Here is a 20,243-nt window from a genome sequence, read left to right as displayed (position 1 = left end):
AAATCCGAGCTCAAATGGGCCATCAAAACCAAATTTGAAATGTCAAATTTCAAGCCCTAGTTCTTCCCCCTTTTTGCTAAGTTTTCATGAATTTCTAGGTTGATTATACAATTAAATCATGTTTTTAGTTCATAGAACTCACCTCCAATCAATCCCAGTCGAAACCCTCTTCAATTCCCGTCCAAAAGCTCTCAAGGATGCTCAACAATGGTGAAAATAAGACTTAGTTCGCAGATGAAATGTTAATAAAAACCTTTCTGCCCAGCTGATATTTACTCTATGCGAACGCGAGAAGGCCCTCGCGTTCGCGATCCACAAAGTTTCCACTTACCACACTTACCCTTTGCGAACGCGTCCCTCAACCGCGAACGCGGAGATCAACTTATCACTCGACCTCACTCCTTATACGCGAACGCTGGGCTTCTCATGCGAACGCGATGCATAACTTCCTAACCTTCCGCATTCGCGAGGTCTCAAACGGGAACACGAAGGCCTAAATCCTGGCCCTCAAATTTTCTTCAACGCGTTCGTGACTCACCCTACGCGAACGCGATGGGTTAATTTCTGCAACACTGAACTCCAAAAATCTGCAACTCCAAAACTTCAAAAATGGTCCGATTGACCATCCGAAACTTACCCGAGGCCCCCGGGACCTCAACCAAAAGCACCAACACATACTAAAACATCACCCAAACTTGTTCCAATCATAAAAACACCTCAAACAACACTAAAACCATCATTTCTCATCGAATTCAAGCCTAAGTTCTTCAAAAACTTCCGAAATACGCATTCGATCAAAAACCCAACCAAATCACCTCCGAATGACCTGAAATTTTGCGCACACATCCCAAATCACATAACGAAGCTATAGCAACTCTCGGAATTCCATTCCACCCTCAGATCAAAATCTCACCTATCAACCGGAATTCGCCAAAATACTAACTTCGCCAATTCAAGCCTAATTCTACACCGAACCTCCAAAAACACTTCCGATCACACTCCTAAGTCACAAATCATCCCCCGAAGCTAACCGAACCATTGGAAATCATATCCGTGCCTTCTAACGCATAAGTCAACATCCGGTTGACTTTTCCAAAACAAACATTCCTTAAAGAGACTAAGTGTCTCATTTCCTTCTAAAACCAATCCAAATGAACTCGTTCACACAAGACTCTTATAATGAAGCATAAAGAAGCAGAAAATAGGGAAAACGGGGTGGTAACTCACGTGACGACGGGTCGGGTCGTCACAACAATTTATACACAGTAGACTGTCACTATACAAAATATATACAAAATAGACTGTCACTATACAAAAAATATACTACAAAATAGACTGTCCCTATACAAAAAAATATTCAAAATAGACATTTTGACTATTAGATGCAATATGTTTGGGCCGGAGGAATATTTCATGTCAATGGGGAAAAAATATGGCTATTAAAATTTTGAGGGACTATAGAGGGTCATTTTCCCCTGAATTTGGGTCTATAAAGCTATGGGTAGACCCAATATCATTTAGGACCACCGTTATTTGTTTCTTAATAAGACCAGCAATTCGAATGGTAGTTGGAGCATGGTTGAGGCCCAAGATAGCATTTAATGACACCTCAGCTTATTCTGGCTCTTTTACCCCTTCAATCATCTCACTTGTTGCTTCCATTTCTTTACTAGTGGTCCCCTCTAACCCCTCCATTGCATTCAACATTTTTGCCTTACATTGATGACCTGGATGGTACGTATGGTGGCACTTATAACAAAGGTTCATATCTCGCAATTGATCAATTGTTGGTTTTGGGCCAAGAGTTTTAGTAAGGATGTTTGGAACTTTATTTGGCGTGAAATTAGGCATGGGCTGGGATTTATAGGCGGAGGTGTAGTGATTGGGCTTAGAAACATGAGCGTATGATTTTTCACCTGAGCATTCAAGGATTGTTCATACAATTTTGCCATATTGTATGCTGCGACTAAGGACTTGGGATTTGCCACTTTAACCAATGGTCCTATCTCATCTTTGAGACCCCCGCCACAAAATACAGTTCGATAAACTGTGGTCGCACCACTTGTACCCTGCAACGTAGGTCTTCAAACCTTTTTTGATAGCTTTCTACATCCGCCCACTGTTGAATCCGATTAAAAATTGTAACAACATCAAGAGGTATCGTCCATCATACCTTTCACAGGTATCCAAACAAAATTATTTCCAAGAAATCATTCCACCATGGTCAATACCACAGGAGTCAAACAAACAGTCAAACTTATCTTTTACACCGATTGCCATGCATGTCATTTTAGCAGCCTCAGGCACCTAGTAATAATCGAAGTAGTATTCACAGCGGCAAATCCAACCCGTAACATTTTTCTCATCAAATTGGGGAAAATCCAGCTTAGCCTTAAGAAAGCGGAGATTGTGAGGAATGAGGTCTTGTTGGGAAAATAAAGTAGGAAATGTGTGGTTAGCGTAGCAGCGCACGTGGGAATAAAAAACAAGGGCTTGTGAAGTATAGATGGGAATTTGGGAGGTAGTTGGTATGTGAGAGGAAAATGGGTTAGTGCTCATATAAGAGGGCTGGTGGATTGAAGTGTGAAATGAGGGTATAGGGCTACATTAGGTGTTTGTGTTTCAGTTATAGACAGTGTTGCCAAAGGGGTGCTTAAGCTCTGAAGCGAAGCTCAAAACATGTTGAGCGCTTCGCCTCGTTTAGCGGGAGCTCCACTGTCATCAGTAAGGCTCTACGACATACTTTTCCTTGCCAATAAGTGTAATCCTAAAGAGGCGACACTAAACAATTGATATTTCAGTTTATCGTAATTCCTTTTCAATTTTTATTTTTGAGAATGATAACAATTTATAAATATAAAATAGCACAAAGTTTGTGCTGCTAAAAGTGATAGAGAACATCCCTAAAGAAGTAAAAGAATCCCCCACTACAAAAATTTACAAGGATTCTATGATATTATGTATGGAGTCACTATCATTTATAGGGCATTCTTTACACCAAAAAAGAAAAAAGTACTAACCAGTTCATTTTTATTTTTCTGAATGGAGTTGCTAACATCCTCAAAACATCTGGAGTTCCTCTCCTTTCAGACTGTCCACCAAATGCTTGCTGGGATCTTCTGCCACCATTTCTTCTGTCTGACTCCACCAGTCCCACCAGCCCAGTATCTCAAGAGGTCGGATGAATCTTTTGGCATGACCCAGTTCATTCTGAAAATACTTAGAAGCATGTTCCACAATTGAGAGGTAACAACACAGTGAAGAAACTAGTGGGAGTTGTCTTCTGCTTCCCTTCCACAGAGATAGCATTTGGAGGTCAGTTGATATCCCCTTCTCTTAAGTTTTTCATCAGTCAAGCTTTTCTGGCCACCAACTATACAAATCATAGCACCTTTTGTGGGTGCATTTACCTTCCAAATTTGTTTCCAAGGCCAACTCCTATCAGAATGAGCATTGCCCATTAGGCTTTTGTAAGCAGATTTCATCGAGAAATATCTGGTGCTTGACCCCTTCCATACCAAAGTGTCCTCGCAATCTGAGAGGCCTGGCAGTTGGTCATTTGGTTTATCAATGTAGCAACTCTATCCACTTCCCAATCATTCAACAATCTTCGAAAGTTCAAATTACAGCCTTGTTGTCCCCTTATTTCTTCCACCTTGGCATGGGGATTTGAAGCTAACAAGTATAGATCAGGCTAGTGGTCTTTTAGAGGACCATGTCCTATCCAGTTGTTATCCCAAAAAGCAGCCTTCCTACCATTTCCTAGCTTGACTTTAGTATTCTAGAAGAAACTAGGCCACAAGTTCCTAATTGCCTTCCAGTTACTAACCCTATAAGAGGAAGTAACTCTCTTAGTGCACCATTGGGAGTCTTGACCACATTTTGCTTCTATTACTTTTCTCCATAAAGCCTGTTGCTCATGGTTGTATCTCTAGAGCCACTTAAATAGTAAGCTTCTATTATGGAGTCTCAGATTTCTGATGCCCAAGCCACCACTAACTTTTCTTGAAATGACATTCTTCCACTTCACTAGGTGAAAAGCTTTTGTTTCCTTGTTACCTTGCCAGATAAAATTTCTTCTAATAATATCCGTTCTATTTTCCACCTTAACTAGTAAAGGGAACAGAGACATCACATATGTTGGTATAGAGTCTAACACACTGTTTATTACCACCACTCTGCCACCAAGCGGAAGATATTGAGTTTTCCGCTTGGCCAATCTCTTTTCACTTCTTTCAATTACCCCATCACATATCTATAATGCTTTATTTTTATCCCCCAAAGTCATACCCGGGTAGGTAGTTGGAAGGCTGCCAATTTCACAAGCCAGAGTTCCAGCTAATATGTGAATATGAGGCACCACATTAATGGGGAAGAGCTGACTTTTCGTCCAATTGACATGGAGCCCAGAAGTTGCTTCAAACATAGTTAAGATCAGTATGATGTGCCTCAGTTGATCGACCTCAGCGTCATGCAAAATCAAAGAGTCATCTGCGTATAGCAAATGGAAAATATCCATCACACAATCAGGTTTGTTGGATCCCTTGAACCCCTTAATCCAACCATTTGCCTTTGCCCTTTTTATCATACAATTTAGACCTTCCATGACCAAGATAAACAAAAAGGTGGAGAGAGGGTCACCTTGCCTAAGACCTCTCTGCGAGGGAAAGAAACCTTCAGGTGAGCCATTAATCAAAATAGAAAACCTGACAGAGCTAATGCAGAACAGTATCCATTTCAGCCATTTTCTCCCGAATCCCATGTCCTTCATTATTTTGATTAGAAAGTTCCAATTGACATGATAAAAAGCCTTCTCTAAATCAAGTTTACATAGGATTTCAAGTTTTTGCCCCTACTGTCTAGAATCCACACATTCATTTGCTATTAGAGTTGCATCTACAATCTGCCTTTCTTTGATAATGCCATTTGTTGTTCATCTACTAGCTTGTTCATTACAGACTTGAGCCTTTCTGTTAACATCTTAGAAATAATTTTGTACACCCTCCCAATTAGGCTGATAGGTCTGAAGTCCCTCAGTTCCTTGGCTCCTTTCTTCTTTGGAATTAGTGCAATGTAAGTTGCATTAATGCTTTTTTCAAAGAATTCCTTTGAATGAAAATTCTCAATAGTTTTCATGATGTCTTCCTTTACTACTGCCAACATTTCTGAAAGAATCCCATAGAGTAGCCATCAGGCCCTGGTGCCTTCTCAGAGGCACAAATTCTAATTGCAGCCATCACTCCCTCTTCCTCAAAAGGTCTTTGTAAACATATAGCCTCCTCATCAGTCAATTTTAGGCAATCAAGATAGTTGAAATCTGGTCTCCATATCTCAGTTTCAGTGTAGAGGTTGGTGTAATACTGCATAATTTCATCTTTGATAATCTCAGTGTCAGCAACCTGCTCTCCATTGATCTCAAGTTTGTCCAAGTTGTTGGCTTTCTTATGTGAATTTGCCATTCTGTGGAAGAATCTTGTGTTCCTATCTCCCTCTTTTAGCCATTGTATTCTGGACCCTTGCCTCCAAGCAATCTCCTCAAACTTTGACATCTCCTCAAATTCCATCTCTAAGCTTATCTTGAGAACAAGTTCATCTTCAGTCAAGTTCCTCTGCTCCTATAATCTGTCTAGGTTTTGAACTTCATTCAAGATTTCTATTTTCCGGTTCTCCAAACTGCCATAGTTGTTAAGATTCCACTCTTTTAGTTTCTCTTTCAACATTTTTAGCTTAACTACTAAAGTGTAGTTTGGTGCACCTGTGACATCAAAAGAGCTCCACCATCCATTAACCATCTTAGAGAAACTTTCTACTTCCAGCCACCAGTTTTTGAATTTGAAGTAAGATTTTTTCTTCTCTCATTCTCCATATTGCAGCAGAATAGGTAGATGATCATAGTCTAGCCTAGGCAATAAGGACTGATTGATGTTGCTAAGTTCTTCCTCCCATTTAGTCGATATCAAGAATATATCTATTTTGACGCTGTAATATGATTGTATCCTTTGTACCATGTATAAATACATCCTGCCAGTGGAAGATCAATCAGTTCCAATTCCCCTATCAAGTCTGAGAACTCCTGCATAGCATGATTTCATCTCCCCTTACTTCTTCTTTCTTATGTGTATCTGGTGGTGTTAAAATCTCCACAAACCACCCATGGACCCTTGCATATCCCCTTGAAAGCTGCTAATTCCCACCAATGATCTTGCCTTTCTTTGTTGCTATTTGATCTGTACACCCCTGTGATAAACCATGTAAAGTTTTGAGAAACAGAGGATAGTTTGCAAGATATGCTCTGCGTGCCGTAACCTTCTACTGACCCTTCCCAAACCCTCTTGTTCCACAGTAGTAAAATCCCCCCACTCTCTCGTTGACTCTATAAATGCCCAATCGATCCATCATCTTCCCCATAATTGTTTAACTTCCGTTGTTATGTCCCCTTCCAACTTTGTCTCTTGTAAGCAATAATTCCATTTATGAACAAGTGCTTTCACAACTCTTCTTTTTCTCCTCTTATTCAATCCCCTAACATTCCATGATATCATTTTGACCTTCATTGGGTAACAATGATGTTGTTTTTCCCCCTGCTCCTCGATCCACTCTCCTTGAACTTCATCCCAATTTCCAGGTTCTTAACTTCTCTATTGATTTTTGGCTTTGGTGTATCACATATTGTAAGTGTCTCCTCTACTCTGTTATGCAGTCTTCTTTTGTCAATTTTCATGAATAGAGAGAGAGCCTCCCATTCGCAGCCATGGAAATCAACCCCGTATTGTTTGCTCATCTTGATAACGTTCTTATGTACCCATGAGGATGCATCTTCTTCAGCCATCTGATTTTGTATGTCTAAAGGTATGACCTCTTCTCCCTCCCAACATTGTGTGCCATCATACAGTAGAGGCTGGTATTGATCTTGAGGGAGGCCCAATAATATCAAGACCTACTGTGTTTCCTCCAAGCGAAGAAGTTTTCCCCATTTCAACAGATGGTGTGATACAACTGTCCCTTTTTTGAATTATAGGAGGCTTTTTGGCCTCCATGTGCTTTGCCCTGTCAGTCCCAGCTACAACAGACCTAAAGTGACCTTTTAAGGTCTTTGTGCCATCAACATCATTCATCAATATCCGCTGGGTTTTAACTGCCACCGGATGTTTAGTCCGTAGCGGCATTTGAAAGATTAAGTCGTCATTCTCTACCTCCACTTCCTTCGGAATAATTGCTAGTGGCCTTTTGACTTTGATACGAGCCCAACGGAGGTGATTTTTTAGTTCTGTTTGCTCTTCGGTCTTGATCAAACCTTGGCATTTGTCACCAATGGCTTTCATGGTGTTAGCAGACCAGAGATGTAGAGGAAGGCGGAGTATTTTGACCCAAACCCAAGCAGGCTTAATTTCTACTGGAACACAAGCCGCCGTTGGAGTCCACCACTTGAGATTCAATATTGCTTTCCCCCATCTCCACATGCCTTGTAATACTTGTTCTGCCATTCATCTGGTTGGAAACTCGAACAGGAACTGACAATGACATCCATTCAACTCGTATACCCCAATAGCATTGCTCCACTTGTTGCTGATCCATTTCGTCAAGCTCCTTGGAGAATCTACCAGCCACACACCTGCTCAAGAGTTTATCATCCGAGATTTTTGTCCCCTGTATTTTAATAATGCCCTTCTCAATTTGATTGATCATTTATTTTGGACCATTTGCATTCACGAGTTGTATGAGCATAGGTGTTTTGTAATAAAGGCATCAGTGGATCTGTAATAACTGCTCTTCTATTCATGAAATGAAATTCTTTATTTTAATAACTAGCTATCCCCATCCCACATTAAAGGCCTTTTCTAGGATAATAATGACTGATGGGTTAGTTCCATGCACTGTTGTATTTTTGTGTGCAATAAAAGGTGGTGATATTGTCTCTGATGTTCCATCTTTCCCCTTCTCCTTGACGCTTTCTACACCACTTCACTAACCCATGAAAGTGCCTTCCCACTTAAGGTCAGTCTTCTAAGTAGCTGGTTTCTTCTCTCCACCCATTCAAACCAAGTTTCTGTGTTGTTTGATTCTCTGTGATGTCATATGTTTTATCCCCCGCCCTGAAATAAATTATGTTCTCCATAATGCTATTATAAAGTAGTTTTTACTCAATCACATTGTCCATATATTTGTTTTTCACACTTATAATTATTAGCCTTGGACTACACATACATATTTATATTTTGTCTCTATTTGTGCCTTTCTTTCGCTTTATTTGCGTTTTTTGTGCTTAAAGCTCCAACAGACCTTGAAGCTTTTTTGCGCTTTTCGCCTTTGATAAAACTGGTTATAGAGAAAGGAATGTAGGTACCAAATGTCAGGGGGGATGACTGAAAATATGTAGTGGTTATGGGCCCGCTAGTTGGAGAAAACAGGTGAAAGGTCTAGAAGAGCTGAGTGAAGCGGGAATGGTAAAATTAATGGCAGTTGTAAATGTGTGAGAAAAATAGGGATTCATTGGGCCAGCAGAGAAGGTTTCACTGAAGGTAGGGGTTGTTCCATAATGGGACACACCAAGGTTTAAATTAGATAAAATAAGACCACGACTTATATTTGGGAAATTTGGGGTTACTGTATCAGAGTTGGAATAAACTAGAGTTACTGGTGAAGCTGCTTACCGTAACATGCCACCCACAAACGACTGGCCTGATTCCACATAAAAGCTGCCTTGAGACATTCCCAGCACAGAAGGATCCTTCGGATTCATGTCCAAGACAAAGTTTTCCACTCGTTGAGTATACTCAACGTTCCTTCTATGTATTTCCTCAATTTGTTCCATACGCTTAGTAGAGGCCTCCATAAACGTCTGAAGCTGCAGCTTCAAATTTGATGAAGCATCGCTATCACCACTAGATTCAGGCGGAGGGTTCATCGTTGGTAACAAGACCAATGCTCTGATACCAAAATATAGCGTTTAAGCTACCAATTTGGATTAAGGGAGCTAAGAACTAATAAAAGAAAGAAAATGAAGAATAAACGATAAAATTCTTAATTCATCAGATGAGAATTTACAATGAAGATGCACTACCTAAATACTAAAGGACAAGCTTGGCTACAATTATCCATATAACAACCTAGTACTAATGAGGACACCAATTCTCAATTGTGTCCTTAGCCATTAGGGAATAAGATAAAGAACTAGTTTATGGACTTAATATTAATGGACTAAAGAAACTAGACTATTGAGATGTCTACTCTGGCCCAAGCGAATAGAAATGACCCCGCCCAGCGCTGAAAATCAAATGTCACAATTACAATTCACGACATCCAGAGGAAGTAACAAAAATCTCAGTCAAGTAACAAAAATCAATTGCCATTGAGGAAAAGTTGTGTCACGGAAACTGAACTTAACTCCCAAAAGACTTTGAGCACTACTAAGATTAATAAACATAGAACATCAGACAAGAAGTTTATTCATGCTGAAAATTATCCACAAGCTGATCATTTGTGGTGAACATTTATATAGATAGTTGTACCTGGCTAGTTGCCATGAATGAACCATATAAAAGAAAAGAAAACAAATCAGTACTTGATCCATTATGATGAACAAAAAATGCAACATCCTGCATTTGCCTTTCACGGAGTAGAGGATATCAGAAAATTCAGTCAATGCATTCTCAACTGCCTCACTTCAAATCTGCACTACTTGATCAATGTGCCTAGGTTCAAGTTTGCAGCCTCACATGAAAACTGCAGTGTAGTATAGAAAACACGCACACTAGGTGGCAGGGCGGCACAACGAATTTCTTGGCTTAAAGCCAAAATACATTAAAAGGCCCTTAAAGTTTCATAAAATCCATATGATAATGAGACAAAAGAAACCCACATGATCTGGTGGTAAAAGCGCAACAATTGACGTATAGGTTAGGCTCGTATCACATTTTCGAACTCTCCCGTTAACAAAAATGATATTTAAGTGGAAAAAGGTAGAAGGATAGGATCACTATCCATCAAGTTCAAATCTTGCGCCAATGACTTCGAGAATTTCTTAGTTAAAGAAAATGAGACACAAAAGAATTTGCATTCTGATGTATGGATAAATATATGACAAAAGAAATAGCTAATTCAGAGAATTTGAAAGAGTGCACATAGAGGAAGAAAAACTAGAATTGATGAGAAGGTAAAATATACTATTTAATTTAATGAGAGAAAATTTGTCGCTATTTACTCACTCAACCTGTCAACCATACAACCTCAATCAAATTTTAAAAATATAAAAAAATTTAATTTTTTTTAATTAATAACAATGGTATAATTTAAATGTTATATATGATACTAATATACTCCATCCGTTTCAATTTGTTTGAACCTATTTGACTGTGCACGAAGTTTAAGAGAAAAAAGACTTTTGAAACTAGTGGTCTAAAATAATCCATAGAAATTTGTATGACCATAAATCATCTTATTAAGGATAAAAAAGGATTTTAACGTTAAATTAATTTCAAATTTAGAAAGGGTTTGCTCTTTTTAAAACTGACTAAAAAGGAAATATTCATTCTTTTCTAAACGGAGGGAGCAGTATTTTGCAATTTTGGGACTCTTAATATTTGGGGGGTTTAAGGCAAGGGCTTCATCTGCCTTACCGTAGAGCCACCCTTGCTAGGTGGTTTCCAATCCAACCACTAAAACAATGCTTTCGAATTACAGTACAATTTGGGGGTTGGGGGGGTTGATGATGTGGTTACCTAACCCAGAAACTTAGTAACAAGAAGCAATGAAAGGAAAGAGACCAAAATTTATAGTTTTTGCCTTATAATGGTATGTATGAGAGCTTCGTAAATCTTCCTATGATGACAGTGCAGTTGTTTAGGCCAGCTAGGGGTGTTCATAAAAACCCGAAAAATCAAACCAAATCGATCAAAAAAAACGATACTGTTTGGTTTGGTTTGGTTTTGGTTTTGGTTTTGAATTTTAAAATCCGATAATTTAGTTTGGTTTTGGTTTTAATCAGAAAAAAATCGAACCAAACTGACTATAGGAGTAGCTATTTCAAATTTATTATTAAACCTATATATATGTATATTGTTACACAAAGTTTCAAAAAATTTATGGTAAATGTTAATAGTTTGCACTTTTAATATAGTTCTTTACCTTTACATTCTAGTTTGATTGGTAGTTTTCTTTTGTTTAGTGTAAGAATCCATTTCGTGTTAAAAATAACATATTTTTAATTGAGTCCTTAAATTATTCATCACTATTTGATTCAATTATCATCAATATATGTTGGTAAATAATAAATTTCTCAAAGGGCAATTGATTTGATAGTGTTACATTGAAAATGTGGTCGCCTGAATATGTGTTTGGTAGTGTATGTCTTATATTTAAGAAAAAACCGACAAATAACCGAAAAACCGACATAAACCGACTTAATTGGTTTGATTTGGTTCTAATATTTGAAAAACCGACTTAATTGATTTGGTTTCTTTTTAGGGAAAAACGATCCAAACCGAAAACACCCCTAAGGCCAGCTAAGGCTTTTGTAACTGAATAATAATATAGGTTGACCCAACAAATATGAAAATGGATTAAACATCAATAATAAATTTATTATTGAATCTACAGTTATATTTCACCTCACTCATAAATAGATTGGTAAAATCATTTCAATGTCACTTTTGATAATTTTAAAATATACATTCAATTCCACGAGAGTAATCAGTGGAAGATAAGTGTTGCAGTATTGACAAACCTTAGAAAGCAGTAAATCATACAAGTTTGTTTTGTCATTATACCTCACGATAGCTTAAGCTTTAAGTCTTACATCATACATGAGAAAAGTTACTTAATAACCACACCTCAAATTGGCTAATAATTTTCCTATTGCATAGTAATTTGTCAATCTTGATCGCCATGATGTCCAATGTAGTTGATGACGGAGTCGAATAAGATAGTTTAGAACAAAGTAGAAGCTTCATTCATTCAATGAGAAGCACGTTGAGCAGCAGTTTTCATACACACAAAGGATATATGCCAACATGCAAGATGTCCGCTAAACTTGAATAACTAGCAAATCAAATCAAATTCTGATAGGAGTAGTGTATATAGATAGCATTCGTTAACCAGAACAACATCGTAAGATACGGAGATAATGCAACAACCTTACATAGAACCCAACTCAATTAGAAATCACATATATCGAACATAAAGAATGCAAGTTCCAACAAACCAATATACGTGGTCGGAGAGGGAAAGAGATGATTGACAAAACAAATGACTCAGCTGCACTTTACTCCGCCAAAAGATCAATGATTATCCAACATCCTATTTGACAAACACCCAAAAGAAAACGAAGTTTATTGTAAGACCACCCTCCATCCCATTATGGATTTCACTTGAACTAATAACTTCAACCAATAAAAAACCTAATCATCACGAAACTTTAAAAGATCACATGTATATTGGAATTTCCTGTAAATTGACCAAAAGCCAAGAATGTAAGATATTCATCTCACACCTTGTAAGCTTCACAAGTTGCACTAACATTCAAATACAGAAAACTAACAAACACTACATTCAAGATCACATTAATAAAAGCTTCACTTCACTCTTCAGTGCAGAAATGCATATACAGCAGTAGAAATATAAACCACAAGAGCAGAGGTGACCAGAATGATCAAGGCAGTGACAGCATGAATTGCAGATTTACTTCCACAAGACAACAACCCAAGCCGAATCTCAATCACATTGACCATTGAAAGCATCAAGAACAAACATCCCATTACAGATCCAACAGCAGAGCCCAACATCCCAAGCCTCAGCACTTTCGGATTAATGTGAGCCTTAAAAGCCTCATCAACATCTTTGCTATTCAAGAGATTAATCGCCAATTTAAGGCCCTGTGCAACAAGTGAAGAGAAGAGAAAAAAGCTGAATGAGACAACCTCAAATACCAACAATTTTCTGACCACTTCAATGCCAGCATCACAAGCTGTACGGTCCTCGAGACTTTTCTGGCCAGGTGTGGTTAAAGAAAGACCCACAAAGACTGCAATGGTGAAAAGTGAGTTCACATTCACTAGCCCGTCTAAAGCAGTGACGTGGACACTGGTTGTTGCAGCTGAATTAGAAGATGACGGGGTTAAGGTAGCTCTTCTTGGTTGTGGGGAGAAGTATTCTTTTGGGTATGTCTCAGATCTGCAAAAATTTCAAGAAAAAACATATAAAACCAACAATATCAAGAAATGAATGAACAAAAACAGAGACATAATTCACAAATGTAGATAGGGAGGTGAAATATTACTCTTCCATGATCTAAAGTTGGATTTTTTAGCAGGTTTCAAGAGAAATCAAGAGCTGCTGCCGCTGCTTCTGGTGATATATAGTTTGCTTGTAATATTGGAGTTTCAATTTCCTGGAGTAGAAGGGAAAGTTGTTGGAAAATAGTAATGGAAAGAAATGCTTTGCTGCCTTTGCTCCTTGGTTCACTACTTTGCTTTTGGGGTCTTTTGGATTGTTGTTGCGCTATTTTTGGGTTTGGAGTCGGGAGTGGGTGAGAACGGAGACAGAGATTGGAAAAATTGAAACGGACACGAAAACCAAAATGGTCAATTTCTAACCATTATGTCCTTACAGAGCTTGAATAGGAAAGTGTAGAAAAACAATCTTTGCCAAATTCCTACTAAAATGTCATTTTCATTTTAGATGACACGCTTACTTCACTTTTATCTGTTTATAAAAAAAGTAGAAACATTTCTTAGAAAAATTTAATATATTTTTATTTTATCTTATTGATAGTATATTTTTGTAAGTTTGACATGATCACAAGATATTACGAGGTTGTTTGATTGAGGTGATCAAAAAATAACTTCACATAAAATTTGACATAAAATAATGGAGTTAGGGGTGTTCATGGTTCGGTTTGGATCGGTTTTTCCCTAAAAAGAAACCAAGCCAAGTAAGTCGGTTTTTCAAATATTAGAACCAAACCAAACCAACTAAGTCGGTTTTTTCTCGATTCGGTCTATGTCGGGTTTGTCGGTTTTTCGGTTTTTTCGATTATTTGTCGGTTTTTTCTTAAATATAAGAGATACACTACCAAACACATATTCCGGCGACCACATTTTCAACGTAACACTATCAAATCAATTGCCCTTTGAGAAATCTATTATTTACTAAGATATATTGATGATAATTGAATCAAATAGTGATGAACAATTTAAGGACTCAATTAAAATATTTTTTTTAACATGAAATGGATTATTACACTTAACAAAAGAAAAATACCAATCAAACTAGAATGTAAAGGTAAAGAATTGTACTAAAAGTGCAAACGATTAACATTTACCATAAAAATTTTGAAACTTTGTATAAAAATATACATATATATAGCTGTAATAATAAATTTGAAATAGCTACTCCTATAGTCGGTTTGGTTCGATTTTTTCGGTTATTTTTTAATTAAAACCAAAACCAACCCAAATTTGATCGGTTTTTAAAATTCAAAACCAAAACCAAACCAAACCATAAAATATTGATTTTTTTGATCGGTTTGGTTCGATTTTTCGGATTTTATGAACACCCCTAAATTGAGTAGTACAATATTTGGTTGCAACAATAATAACAACAACTTACCCAGTATTATCTCACACCGTGGGGTCTGGGGAGGGTAGTGTGTACGCAGACCTTACCCTTATCTTATGAGGATAAAGAGGTTGTTTCCAATAAACTCTCGTCTCAGGAACAATATTTGATTGCAAAGATAATAAAAATAATCGCTCCATAACAAATACTATAATTTTCGTTGGTCATATAAGAAAAATAATATTTACATGGCTTTATAAAGCTTTTGATTGACGGAATTAAATAATCAGGGGCAGACTTAGGTTGGGGGTTGGGAGTTACCGTAACCCGTTAACCTTGGCAAAGAAACTGTATATATTTACATATACAGTGAGGACCTTTTATATATAGTTTATGGGGGGCCCTAAAATCACAAAATCTAGACAAAGAGTTGGTTTGTTGAAGCGCTCAAGTGCCTTCACATGCTTGACGACCTGGGTTTGCATCCAGCTCCTACAACATATATTGAAGTAATCCTTACATTATATTTTATGTATTATTATTATGCTCCGCATCAGGGCCGGCTGGAGCCTAAGGCCACTAAGGCAATGGCCTTAGCCCCCAAAATAGATATGGCCCCAAAATATATGAATAATAATATATATATATATATATATATATATATATATATATATATATATATATATATATTATTTAATAATTATACACTACTGATATAATTTTTAAATCATTTGAGTAAAATAGTTATAGCAAAAAAATTTTACACATCTAAAATTGTAGTTACTAGTTATTTTCTGTCTTTAATTCATCCCAACTTAAATTGATCATCTTATAATTTTAGTTTAAAATAATTTTTTTTATTTCTTTAGGTGCCTTTGTAGACACTTTCCAAACTACTTTGATAAGTAACTATTAAAATCCATCCTTAACATTGAATGACTCTTGAAACATAATAGTTACTATAGTGTTATTTGTTTCAACTTATATTTAGAATTAAAAGTGCTAAGAAAAACTGTATAAGTAGAAAAATACTCTAATTAGCAAACTAAATCAGGTAAAAAGTGTTACTTCATTACCGTTAACAATTTCTATATCAGTTGTCTCGGTTGAAAAAGTTTTTCAAAACTAAATCAATAAAGTTTGATATGATAACACAAGAGAGATTAAACAAATTGGTTAGACATTGACAATAATTAAAACTGAATATAACTTCTTTAAATTTCGATAAATTATAAGAATAAAAAACAATTAAAAAATTTAAGGCCTTACTTTTTATTTTCGCCTTACGCCTCATCTCATATAATGTCAGGCCGCCCCTGCTCCGCATGGGTAGCTCTCTATTACTATTCACCAGTGACCACATCGCAATCCCTCCATTGTTACGTATGAATAAACATAATAACAGAACATTAAAGATGTGAGTAATAGAATTTCTCAATTTAACACAAGATCGGACTTATTTGATCTAATAGAATGATTTTGCCATAAACCAATCACATCGGACCGAATGAAATAGGATGAATTGAAACAGTATTTTGTAAGCACATAATTATCTTGAATATATTAATCATTTCTTTATTTCTCGTTGTTTTTACAAGCATTATAATCCAACACATAATTAACATGCAAACTAAGTGACCCATAAAATTACGTTTGATATGCTATTTCTATATTTAGAAGTATATCTTTTTTTTTTCTATATATATATATATATATATATATATATATTTTTTTTTTGTTTCTGCTAAACTTTCTTCTTAATTAAATAATGTCATATAAAATAAAACGAAGAACAGCATAACATATTTGCCAGCGCAACAATAATCAGCAAATGTGGAAGTCACAAACGTCCACTATTAGGTCAGTTTGGTACGTTTAGAATTTAGATTAGTCAAAAAGTTTGAAATATGCAGCTGTCATCATATGATATGAGGTAGAGTCGCGGAGAGGAAAAAAAAATTCCATTATTTATTCGTAATTATCTTGGCTTCAGCTTGACTTGTGGATCTAAAATTACTACTAGAACGACCACGTTCATATGATAATTTTAAATTTAATGTAGTGATATGCTTTAAGTGGTATAATTCCTATTTTTTAGATTCAATAATGAGTTTTAAGAGAGAGATATTAGGGATGAAAATTTATGCATAATTTAATTAAAAAGATAAAATTTTAAAATAAGTGTATTATATGTAATTTTTGAGAAGCGGTTGTAAATTATTTAAATAAGCCTTAAAAGGTTGTATTCCGTGTAAATTCCTCCAAAATTTGGGGGAGATTAAACGGACGCTTTTTAGTGCGAGTTTCTCTTGGCATTGTCCCAGTGGATGACTGTTGAGGAGGGAGCTCATCCTCAACGTCCAGCTAGGGCTGGGCATATATCGGGTAACACTGATAACCCAAACCGTTAATTATTTATTGGGTTATCGGTATCGGGTTATTGTTTAACAGTTCGGTAACGATTTAGAATTTTTTCACTATTGGATTATTGGTTCGGGCCTCGGGTTGCCAATTTTGTTAATGGGTTAACCGATAACCCAATAAGAATTTATAAGATTACGACTTTACCCTTAAGTATATACATATGCTAGGGCGTCAGTTCATTCTCTCCTATTCTTTTTCAGCCGCACTCTTCAGTTGCTTCATCTTCATTCTTCATAGACCTTAGTAGTTACTCCTAGCGTAAGTCTTTAGTCTTATACATTAGATTTTTAATTTCTATAACAAAATTCATCTTCATATTGGTATTTTTAACTGTTAATGATTCTTTATTTTTATTTTTTCGTTTCTTAATTTTGTGAGCTCACGTTGTGCAGCCTATGACAACTGCCAATTTCTCTTCGCACTTATCAATTCTCAATCGACAATCTTCGTCAGTTTCGGGTATATTTTTGAACATTATTCTTCTGTACAGTACGTTGAGCTTTGACAACAGGACAATATTTTCTTGCCTTCTAGGTGTTTTTTATTTCTGTGTTAGTATTGCCCATGCACAAATCAAGGTTTTGCTCTAAGGTTTCTTTTTTCAGGTTAGGCATTTGACAAACAACATCCAGTTTATCTTGGAATGTTAGTACTATATGTTTTGACTTGTTGATTTTAAGGTGAAATTGCTACTACTTTGGATTATTATTAAAGTATTTGGACAATAGTTGTTGAAGAATTAGTACTACTCCAGTTGTGGTCACTGGACAGAACGCAGAAATGGGTAGTATACTATATGTGAATTCTTCTCTTTTTTGCTTAACTCCAGTGAATTGTCTTCTCTTTTTTGCTTAACTCTAGATTAAGTTATCTTATCGGGTAAACCGATAATGATCGATAACCGATTGACCGATAACTGATAACCGATATGTTATCGGTTAGGTTATCGATTTATCAAATTTGTAAATCGATAACCGATATGCTAAACCGGTAATATTCATAACCGAACCGACCGATACCTACCCTTACGTCCAGCCCAAAACCATTTTTTTCTTGTAGATACGTATTATGGTTTACGAAGTAATTTTCGACCAATAGTTCATAATTTAAACGGGAATGAGCAATTCCACTTAGCTTTTTTTGTAATTCATGTGTATTTCTCGTGATTTTAATTGTTAACGCAAGAATATGCGCGAATTTGTTATGGTGTCATTAGGGGCAAATCTATATGGGAGGGGTGGGTTCACGTGAATCATGATTCCCTCCCTAGACTATGTATATCACTTATATTTTTTTTTTTGACTTTGGTCTTAAATAAGAATGTGTGAACCCATGCTCTAGTGAGCACTTTGGCTCAAATAGTACACCTTTGCCCCCAAGGTTAGGGGTTCAATTCATGCTTGCTTCCTTAGACTTTTTAATTAAAAATGTTTCTAATTCTTTTATTGTTTCCTTTTCTTTCTTAGTTACTTGGCCTTACGTTATTCTTTAAAAAGAGAGCTTTCACAATAATATTCTATGAAATGTGATATTTTGATTCCATCTTTTTCTCTTGAAGATCTTACCACTGATAATAGTAGGCTGTAAGTGTTTGTTGAAAAATAGAACTTCAAATTGAAAGATTAATCTCTAAAAAAAGGTTTACATTTTATCAAGAAATGAAGTACCAGAAAAGGATAATAAAATTAATATTAAACTCCCACTATAATCAAAATTTAATAATGCAAATCACATATCTACAGAGAAATAGAAGTATATAAAAAGATATACTGAATAATAGAATGGATAAAGAATTTTGTAATGACTTTTAGCTTATATATAACGTAAGATATTTAAAACTGTAAGTAATGATGATATTATTGATAGTTTTCAAAGTATGAAAACTCATGAGAGAATATAAATAATACTAATAACATTAATTAGAGTTTGCTCTTCAACATAGGTCATCGTAAAAAAAATTATATTATCAAATCATATATTTATCTAAAGATAGTGGTGCACTCTTACTCTTGAAATTTCGGATACGCATTTGGTGTCATTGTGCTAGATGCACAAAGTCCTAGTGGTATCTTAAGTATAAGGAAAAAGGTCCGAAACTTCTCCAAAGACCCCCAACCATGTTACATTCCAGTTCACCTTTTATTGTCTAACTTTGTAAACTCTTTCTTTCATTAACTAGCAGTATAACTGTAAGAATAAAAATACATAGAGTTGGTAGGGAGACCTCATAGACGTGAAGCCAAACCATCAGAGAGACCTACCGAAGACACTCGCAAAAACCAAGTGGCTGGGTGAATGTGAGTATTCTATTCGACCACCTCACCAACATTTTCACGTCAAGTCCTGTCCAAACGAGCCAATCAGTAACAACATGACGCTTCATTTTTGACGCACCAGCCAGCTACTATATCGCAGTTGGTGCACCCATTTGGTTTAGCTGAACATTAAATCTCTACAATGACGACGTGTATTAGCTTAATTTGCTTGGTTCTTGTTGAGATAGGCTGAATCAATCAATGTGGCCCAGGCCCAATTGTTATTTATTTGTTGTAAATCAGATTAGGCCCATTTTGTCACGCCCCAAACTTGACGAGGCATGGCCGGCACTCGGTGTCATACTGAGCCCGAGCGTACCACTCTGTAACTGTAAACTCTGGAGGGGTAACCCTCAACTTAGGCCGATGAGGCCATATTCTGAATCGTCTGAAAATAACATCTCTCTCATCTCACTACTAGAAATCCGGAAAAAAGCGACCACGAAAAGCGACCAAAGTTGGTCGCTTATTGGCCAAAAAGCGACCAAAAAGCGACCAAACACGCCTGGTCGATATTAAGCTGGTCCCTTTACCTTAGGGACCAAAGTTGGTCGCTAATTAGCGACCAACTTTGGTCTCTCAGGTAAAAGGACCAAATTTTCCGGGTAAAGAGAATAGAGACCAACTTTGGTCGCTACAATATTTTAATATTATAAATTTGGCGACCAAAGTTGGTCTCCAGATGTAAATAACATTTTATTTTTATTTATTGTTAATCATATCAAGCGACCAACTTTGGTCGCTATATTAATAATTTTTATAATTTTTTTATTTAATTTGCGACCACAATTGGTCGCCAATGGCAAGAATTAATTTTTTTTTTAACTATAAGCGACCAACGTTGGTCGCAAAATTACCAGAAATTGTTTTTTTAAAATACAATAGCGACCAAGACTGGTCGCTATTGCCCAGAAAATTACTTTTTTTTAAGTGAAAAGCGACCAACTGGAG

General features: G+C 36.3%; 2 protein-coding genes across 2 annotated transcripts; both read right to left on the bottom strand.

Annotated features, from left to right (window-relative positions):
- Positions 1-3,060: 3,060 nt before the first annotated feature.
- On the bottom strand, positions 3,061-4,771 carry LOC109208930. The gene is made up of 3 exons (XM_019372087.1): positions 4,291-4,771; positions 3,411-3,544; positions 3,061-3,291 (listed from the first exon to the last, which is right to left on the bottom strand). Exons 1-3 carry the CDS (start codon positions 4,769-4,771, stop codon positions 3,061-3,063), a joined length of 846 nt encoding a protein of 281 aa, XP_019227632.1.
- Positions 4,772-12,214: 7,443 nt separating this feature from the next.
- On the bottom strand, positions 12,215-13,640 carry LOC109208929. The gene is made up of 2 exons (XM_019372085.1): positions 13,274-13,640; positions 12,215-13,167 (listed from the first exon to the last, which is right to left on the bottom strand). The coding sequence occupies exons 1-2, from the start codon at positions 13,279-13,281 to the stop codon at positions 12,582-12,584; spliced, it is 594 nt and encodes a 197-aa protein (XP_019227630.1). The 5' UTR covers positions 13,282-13,640; the 3' UTR covers positions 12,215-12,581.
- Positions 13,641-20,243: the final 6,603 nt, after the last annotated feature.

Source organism: Nicotiana attenuata, unplaced genomic scaffold, assembly GCF_001879085.1.
Source record: "Nicotiana attenuata strain UT unplaced genomic scaffold, NIATTr2, whole genome shotgun sequence".
Taxonomy (NCBI): Eukaryota; Viridiplantae; Streptophyta; class Magnoliopsida; order Solanales; family Solanaceae; genus Nicotiana; species Nicotiana attenuata.
This window is presented reverse-complemented; position numbering and strand designations above follow the sequence as displayed.

What these genes read in the sequence shown, in the direction of transcription:
- LOC109208930 (XM_019372087.1), bottom strand. Translation starts at nt 4,771, where the DNA reads ATGAAGGACATGGGATTCGGGAGAAAATGGCTGAAATGGATACTGTTC. An exon ending in CCTTCCAACTACCTACCCGG is followed by an intron (nt 3,545 to 4,290) that starts GTATGACTTTGG and finishes ACCAACTGCCAG; the next exon opens with GCCTCTCAGATTGCGAGGAC. An exon ending in CTTGGAAACAAATTTGGAAG is followed by an intron (nt 3,292 to 3,410) that starts GTAAATGCACCC and finishes TCTCTGTGGAAG; the next exon opens with GGAAGCAGAAGACAACTCCC.